Here is an 8261-nt window from a genome sequence, read left to right on the forward strand (position 1 = left end):
GTAGACATATTTTTTTCTTTTTGAGACAATATTTTGTTCTTGCTCAGGCTGGTCTCGAACCTGTAAGCTCAGAGCAATCCACCTGCTTCGGCCTCCCAAAGTGCTAGCATTACAGGTGTGAGCCACCACGCCCAGCCAACATTTTTTTTTTTTTTGGAGACAGAGTCTTACTAAGTCACCCTCAGTAGAGTGCCATGGTGTCATAGCTCACAGCAACCTCACACTTTTCAGCTCAAGTGATCTTCTTGACTCAGCCTCCCAAGTGAGTGGGACTATAGGTGATGTCACAATACCCAGTTATTTTTAAAGATGGAGTCTCACTCATGCTGAGGCTGGTCTCAAACTCCTGAGCTCAGGCAATCTACCTGCTTAGGTCTCCCATAGCGCTAGGATTACAGACATGAGCTACTGAGCCTTGTGTACCCATTACTCAGCTTCCACCAATAGACATTTCAATCATTGCTTTTTGTTTGACATCTTCCTCACCTGCCTAGTGCAGATGGTCAAATCAGCCTTAGGAACAGTTCAGATAAAATGAAATAACATATACAGGGTGCTAAGGGGGTGAGGATGGGGACACAGGAAGACACCAGAGACTTCAGGCACTGGGAATGTTCTGGTTATAGGGCTAGGTGGGAGGGTCATGGGTGCTCATTCCAGCATTTTGGTTTATAACTCTAACTTAAATATCACTTATGAAAGTTCTTTTGTAGGTACTGAAATAGTATTGAAAAGATATTAAGGTATAAGAATATATGCTATCTGGAATTGGTGGGGTAAGGTGGGGGCAGAAATACTAGCAGGTGATGAGGATGGAAGCTGAGTAATGGGTACATAAGGCTCCATTATTCTATTTGCTCTACTTTTCACACAATAAAAGTGATTAAAAAAACACAAGAAAAAACACAGAAAAAAATACAGTAAGTTCTCCTCACAAAACACACCAAAAAAAAAGTGTAATAGGAGTCATTTTCTTTATAATATTAATTCATTCCACAATTTTTGCATCTGTATTTCTGAAAGAACAACACCTGAGATTTAATTTAATCTCATTTTTTTTTCTTTTGAGATGAAGTCTCACTTTGTCACCTTTGGTATAGTGCTATGGTGCCACAGCTCAGAGCAACCTCAAACTCTTGGGCGTAAACAATCCTCTTGCCTCAGCCTCCCATGTAGCTAGGACTACAGGTGCCTGCCATGATGCCTGGCTATCATTTGAGATGGGGTCTCACTCGTGCTCAGGCTGGTCTCAAACCAATGAGCTCAGGGCAATCCACCCGCCGTGGCCTCCCAGAGTGCTAGCATTACAGGCATGAGCCATCAGACCCAGCCTTCTAATTTAATTTAAAAGTGACAATAAGCTCAGTGCCCATAGCACAGTGGTTATGGCCACATACATCCAGGCTGGGGGGTTCAAACCCTGCCCAGGCCAGCTAACGACAATTGCAACAAAAAAAATAGCCGGGTGTTGTGGTGGATGCCTGTAATCCCAGCTACCTGGGAGGCCAAGAGAATCGCTTACACCCAAGAGTTTGAGGTTGCTGTGAGCTGTGACATCATAGCACTCTACTGAGGGCGACATAATGAGACTCTATCTCTAAATAAATAAATAGGGTGGTGCCTATGGCTCAGGGAGCAGGGCGCCGGCCCCATATACTAGGGGAGGTGGGTTTGAGCCCAGCCCAAGCCAAATCTGCAAAAAATAAATAAGTAAATGTGACAATAGGAGGCCACAGTCAATGACAGTGATTGATATGGGGAATGTCTTAGCTTTCAGAGCCACCATCAGAGTGATGCCTAGCTCAGCTACTGATCATCTGTTCTGCCTCATGCAAACCATTACACAGGTATCTGATGTCACCTTCCCTTATCTAGCATCTTTCATAATAACCCTCTGATCCAACTCTATCTGTAGAGAGGTCAGCAAACTTTTTTTTGTAAAGGGCCAGATAGAAAATATACCCCTTCTCTGATCCATAGGGACAGTTTGTACATGTCAATGAATTAGCATGGCTGTGGGCTAACAGATTTTATTTATTTACTTATTTATTGAGACAGAGTCTCAAGCTGGGTAGAATGTTGTGTTGTCACCATAGCTCACAGCAACCGCCAACTCTTGGCTGCAAGTGATCCTTTCCTCACTATGTCGCTCTCAGTAGAGTGCTATGGCATCACAGCTCACAGCAACCTCCAACTCCTGGGCTTAAACGATTCTCTTCTCTCAGCCTCTGAAGTAGCTGGGAATATAGGAGCCTGCCACAATGCCTGGCTATTTTTTGGTTGTAGCTGTCATTGTTGTTTGGCAGTCCCAGGTGGCTTTGAACCCATCAGCTCCAGTGTCTATGACTGGCTCCCTAGCCACTGAGCTACAGGTGCCGAGCCACACTTTTCTATTTTTAGTAGAGATGGGGGCTTGCTTTTTGTTCAGGCCGGTATGGAACTTGTGAGCTCAAGCAATCCACTTGCCTTGCCAGAGTAGGATTACAGGTATGAGCCACCTCGCCCAGCCCTATAAAATTTCATTTACAAAAACAAGCAATGGGTTGGGTTTGGCCCAGCAGCCATGGTTTGCCAGTCCTTGTGGTAGAGTAAGTAGATGTAGTGAACAGGCTGGTCTATGTAAAATATCAAAGATGCACCTGACACATTGACACAGAGATGGTATGTATGTGTACTCACGAGTACATATGTCAACACCTCCCATTTCCACCACTACAGGATAAATCACAAAGTGTGTCACAAAATGTGTCCCCTGGCTCAGCACCTCTAGCTCAAACAGCTAGGGTGCCAGCCACATACACCAGAACTGACGGGTTCAAATCCAGCCTGGGGCCACCAAACAACGATGATAACTACAACCCAAAAATAAAAAAAATAGCTGGGCATTGTGACAGGTGTCTGTAGTCCCAGCTACTTGGGAGGCTGAGGCAAGAGAATTGCTTAAGTCCAAGAGTTGGAGGTTGCTGTGAGCTGTGACACCACAGCACTCTACCCAGGGCAACAGCTTGAAACTTTGTCTCAAACAAAAAAAAAAACAAAGTGTATTCCCTAAAATCAGGGCCTCATCTGCTTTGTTCATCACTGTGTCCCTAGGGGCCACAACAGGGTACCTGTGATCAGTGTTCACAATCACCTTATCTTACCTCCAGGTGGTAACACACACATACACACATGCCAATAATACTACATGTCTTCTGTTAGATCACTACTATTCCAAATGGCCACTTCTTTTTATTCAGACAGAGACTCAAGCTATCCCCCTGGGTAGAGTGCTGTGGCATCACAGCTCACAGCAACCTCTAACTCCTGGGCTCAAGCGAGTCTCCTGCCTCCACCTCCCAAGTAGCTGGGACCACAGGTGCCCGCTACAATGCCTGGCTATTTTTTTTGTTGTTGTTGCAGCCATCATTGTTGTTTGGTGGGCCTGGCCTGGATTGGAACCTGCCACCTTAGATGTTTGTGGCTGGAGCCTTAGCCACTTGAGCCACAGGCACAGAGCCTAACTGGCCACTTCTAATAGCTCTGTTTTACTAAGAATTCCAGAGTAGCTCAGCAAGTCTGTCTTAGCCATTTCCATACACATATATGTGGTCCCCAACATGGGTCTATCATCCAGCAAGTGCTTAATAAATGCTCAAGTTACCAAATCTATTAGGTCTAGTTTTGATACAATGCTGGGACTTACCTTGAGGGAAGGGATGTCCTCAGCACGGATGACAAACTCATCCCGCTCCCGGAAAATGCCCTCTCCGCCACTCTCACCAGCCTCCTCATCTGTCTCCCCACACACGGCTGCAGTTTCCTGTTTCTTGGCCAGGTGCAGAGGCCGGGCATCAGGTGGCTCAGGGTCCTCAGGGGATGGGGCAGCCGGCTCCTCAGGAGGGGCAGCTGATGAAGCAGCAGCTGGTGGGGGTGGTGGTGGCGAGGGCAGGGCTGGTGGAGGTGGTGGTGGAGGTGGCGGTGGTGAGCTGGGAACAGGGGCCACCAGTGGTGGTGGAGAGGGCAGGGCTGGAGGTGGCGGCGGTGGCGGCTGAGGCTGAAGCGTCGGAGTTGGGGCAGGAGGGGGGGAGGGAGGGGGCTTCTCTTCCAGCAGCGGGGGCTCTGGGGTAGAGAGGGATGTCAGACAGGCCTGGATGCCATTCACTGTCTCTTTCTGTACCAAGAGCGCCTCTGTCCCTAACTGCTGCTCAGCCTCCCAGTGGCCCTTCTGCCACAAAGTCATTCCTTGAGAACCGTCCTGTTCCAGTAGCTATTTTGAGACCCTGAGATCCATCTCTTCAGACCTGAAACTTCTCTCTGTGGCTTCAAAGCCCTTGTGTGGCTAATAACTCTTCCTATTGTTCCTCCCACCCCCAAGTCATCCCTCCCTACCTGCACCTATCTCCTCCTAGCCCTCACCCGCATCCACCCAAGCCCTTCCCAGTCCCATTCTGCTCCCTTAAGAGTCTCAGGTGTTTTCTTGTTGTTGTTGTTTTGCTTTCTGCAGTTTTTGGCCAGGGCTGGGTTTGAACCCACCACCTCCAGCATATCAGGGGTGTTTTTTTAACATCTTCCTCAAACTTCCTGAAATCCCTGATCCCCAAAGCTGTGGTTCCTCCTTTCCTACGTCTTTAGCTGTGCCCCTTCCCTGCCCTTTGATGGCTGTCTCATCCTGGGCATTTTCTCCCATTCCAGGACCCAGCACTCTGCTTGGAACCCTCTGGCTTTCCTCATATTTTCCCTGAAGCATCCATTCAGCCTTACCTCATGCCCTGTTCCCTAAGACCTCTCTGAACCCAACTCCCACTCCCCACCCTCAGGCTCCCATGCTTCTATTTCCTCCACTAATGCCCCTTAAATTCTGTCCAAAGCCCATCTCAGGCCAAAACACCACCCAGATACTGCCGGACCTCCAGCCTTCCCCTCCCACCCACTGCAAGACCCATGCTCCTCCTCAAGTCTCACTCTGCACTGCAGACACCTTCCTGTCCCTACTACACATCACACTGCTCACTCCTTAGAGCCCTCTCAGGCCCCAGAACCTCTTTCAGTACTTTGTCAGCCATAGTCATCATTTATCACCTGCCCAGTCTCCCTGCTTTCCCCAGTGTCCACCTTGGGGACCCTCCAAGTCCACATAGCACTTCTGGACAAATTAGAAAAAGTATTCTTCAAAACACTTATCTGCTCTCAATAAGGAAATAACCTTCAAAAATACGCAAATCTATCTCATCTATAATAGTCTCTCACAAACAGTCAGTAACCTATACACTATATCTAGTGACTGCAATAACCCAAATCCTGCCCTGCCCCCAGACCATCTTCCCAGAGCTCACCGGGTGTGCCATTGCTGTTGGCACTGGGGAGTCCAGGAAGAGGGGTTGGCCCTGGGACTGTAGCTGGGGTGGCCAAGGGTGGCCCATCCGGGGTGGAGGTGTCCTTAGGCCCAGTGAGGGGTGGGTCGTCAAGGGCAGAGATGGCGGAGGAGATGCTTTCCTGTAGGTCTCGGTTCTTGGCGACAGAGTCTTCCTCATCCGAGGAGAAGGAGGGCAGCGTCTCGAGGTTCCGCTTAAGCTCCTCATCTAGCCGCTTGCAGGGTGAAGGGCAGCCCAGCCCCAGCCCCTCACTCTCTGCAGCCTCCAGTGCACCCCCCAGCCCGAAGCTGCCAGCAGGCGGGGGGTGTGGCACAGCAGGGGCAGCAGGAGGCTGGGGCTGCAGGCCTCGTGTTGGTACAGAGGGTGGCACACTCTTGGGAGGGCTGAGTGGGGGCGTCAGCCCTGCCTGGTAGAGTGGTGGGTGGCGCTTGCCAGACTTGAGGAAGTCCAAGAAGGAGGCCATGAAACCAGACTTCATTTCTGGCTGTTTCTCCTCCACCTCCTTGATCTTGGCCTCAATTTTCTCCCGAGTCAGGCTTGAGTCCAGGCTATTGTGGTCAGCACCCGATACAGCATCACCAGAAGAGGCTCCCAGACCCTCACCAGCCTTGGGCACAGACAGCTTGATCTAGACATGGGGGCAGTGAGGATTGAGAGCCCAGGGGTACAAGCCCCCAGCTACCCTTACTTAAGACCTAAAAGTCCAAACTACCAGATGCAGCCTGTGATATCCTAACCTTAAACCTCCAGATCCCCTTGTCTTACATTCCAGAATGACAGGACTGGAGTTCCTCTCTTGGAAGGCCAATGACCTTTCTTTACTAATAACCTAGTCCAAGTCCCCAGGCCCTCCTCCCACAAGACCCAGAAACACAAGATTCCTGGTTACCTGTATTTGGCAAAAACCTAAGCCTTGATCCCCTGCTCCCTATGAACCAAGTTTCAACTTTTTTTGGAGACAGAGTCTTGAACTATTGCCCTGGGCAGAGTGCCATGGCATCACAACTCACAGCAGCCTCAAACTCTTGGGCTTAAGTGATTCTCTTGCCTCAGTCTACCACTGGGACTATAGGCGCCCACCACAAAGCCTGGTTATTTTTTTTGTTGCAGTTATCATTGTCATTTGGCATACCTGGGCTGGATTCGAAACTGCCAGCTCCAGTGTATGTGGCTGGCAACCTAGCCGCTGAGCTACAAGCACCGAGACCCAAGTTTCAATTCTTACATCAGTGGATGCTGGAACTCCCACCCCAGACTCATTTCCTCACAGGCTTTAGGCACATAAACCTCATCTCCCTGTCCCCCAAATGCCCAAATCCTTTCCTTTCTATAAGACTCAGGCATTTGGTCCCAACCCCTCCAAGACCCAGATCCCCTCACCTTAAGTGGCTTTAGGGGCTCCAACCGGGTGCCCGCTGCCTCCTCAGTCTTTCGGCCCCTGCCACGGCCCCGGCCCCGAGGTTTTTTGGCCCCATCGGTGGGCACAGATGCCGAGGCTGGCCCTGCAGTGGGTACCTCCAGTGGGCGGATCCGGGGTCTCCCACGGGGCCGGGGAGGACCATCACGTTTTGCCTTGGTGGGCTTGCGGCCTCGGCGCCGGGGTCCATCAGGGCCTGGATTAGGCGGGCAGAAGTCAATGTCACCCAGTGGCGAAAGGGCTGGGCGGGAGCGGCAGCTGGACACCAGGTCTGGCAGGCGTCGGGGGTTGAGACGGATGTCAGCAGGCACATCAGCCTTGTCCTCGTCCGCCTCAAATTCGTACTCCTGGGCGTACAGCTTCTTGGGGGTCTGGAAGGGTGGGTCGCGTCGCCGCAGCAGGTGGAAAGAGGATGTCTTGAGCAGCTTCTTTGGCTTGGTAGAGCAGAAGATGGGTGAGGTCAGGCCACCCTTGGGCTCGGAGGCTGGTGGTGGAGGTGGTGGTGGTGGTGGAGGTGGGGGTGGTGGGGCAGCCTGGTGGGGTCCACTCTGAATCAGTCCCAGTGGCTCAGCATTGACCGTAGAGGGCAACTCAGGGGGCTTGTTGGGGTCCAGGCCCAGACCTGGTGTTGCTGGCCCAGTTCCAGATGCCCGGCCAGGGCAATAGGGCCCATAGGGATCATAGGCAGGAGGGCCTGGAGGGGGTCCAGTGCCCGCCTTAGGGTCACCCTCGTCCTCAGGTGGCCCGGCCTTGCTGTAGTCATCTGCTGCCCCTCCACCAAACATCTCCTCCATGGTGGGGAAAAAGCTGCGCTCCTCATCTTGAAGCAAGGAATCCGGGAAACAGATAGACGTCAACGGTACAAAGCGGGGGGCCTTGGTCCCTTGTGGGCTGGGACTGCGGTAGGCACCCGCAGGATCCTTGCCCTCTGAGTTAGGTGGGCCCACACCTCCATCACCAGGCCCTGGGGGCAGTGGTTCCAGGGCCCCAAGCAATTCCTGCATGGCACCTGGTGGCTCCAGGCTCTCCTCAGGTCGCAAGCGGGGGCTGGGTGCTGCAGGCTCCAGGCCATGGGTACGGAGGTGAGCCTCAAGTTGCAGGGGTATAGGTGGTGGAGGCGGGGGTGGCGGTGGGGGCTGCTGGGGTGCCCCATCACGGGTAGCTGGCTCAAGGAGGTGGACCCCGACTTTGGGGGCATTGGAAGAGGGGCTGGGGGCATGGCTGAGGACTGAGGGGAGCAGCTGGGGGGGAGGTGGGGGCAGCACCAATGGGAGGTCAGGGCCTCCAGCCTCCAGGAGAAGGCCGTGGGGTGTAGGCTGGGCTGGCTGGGCCGAGGGAGGTGGGGGCGGTGGGCTCTTCTGCAAGAAGGCTCCCAGCTCCTTGGCACCTGTTCCATAGTGGACAACTGAAGTGGCCAGCCCCTCAGGGGTGTCACTGCCCCGTTCCGGCCCTTTCTTCTTCTCTTTCAGCCTCCCCAGACCCAGCTCGAG

The 8261-nt window shown here is 52.4% G+C and overlaps 1 protein-coding gene across 1 annotated transcript in view; it reads right to left on the reverse strand.

Moving 5' to 3' along the window:
• PRR12 (proline rich 12) overlaps window positions 1–8261 on the reverse strand; it is a 28632-nt gene that overhangs the window by 15583 nt on the left and 4788 nt on the right. The window contains exons 4-6 of the mRNA XM_023507913.1: window positions 6735–8261; window positions 5316–5982; window positions 3686–4101 (exon numbers count right to left, since the gene is read on the reverse strand). The exon at window positions 6735–8261 is cut by the window's right edge and continues 1784 nt beyond it. Coding sequence (XP_023363681.1) covers window positions 3686–4101; window positions 5316–5982; window positions 6735–8261 — 2610 coding nt within the window. The remainder of the gene's footprint in view (window positions 1–3685; window positions 4102–5315; window positions 5983–6734) is intronic.

Source organism: Otolemur garnettii, unplaced genomic scaffold, assembly GCF_000181295.1.
Source record: "Otolemur garnettii isolate 467f Iridium unplaced genomic scaffold, OtoGar3 scaffold00211, whole genome shotgun sequence".
NCBI classification, from domain to species: Eukaryota; Metazoa; Chordata; class Mammalia; order Primates; family Galagidae; genus Otolemur; species Otolemur garnettii.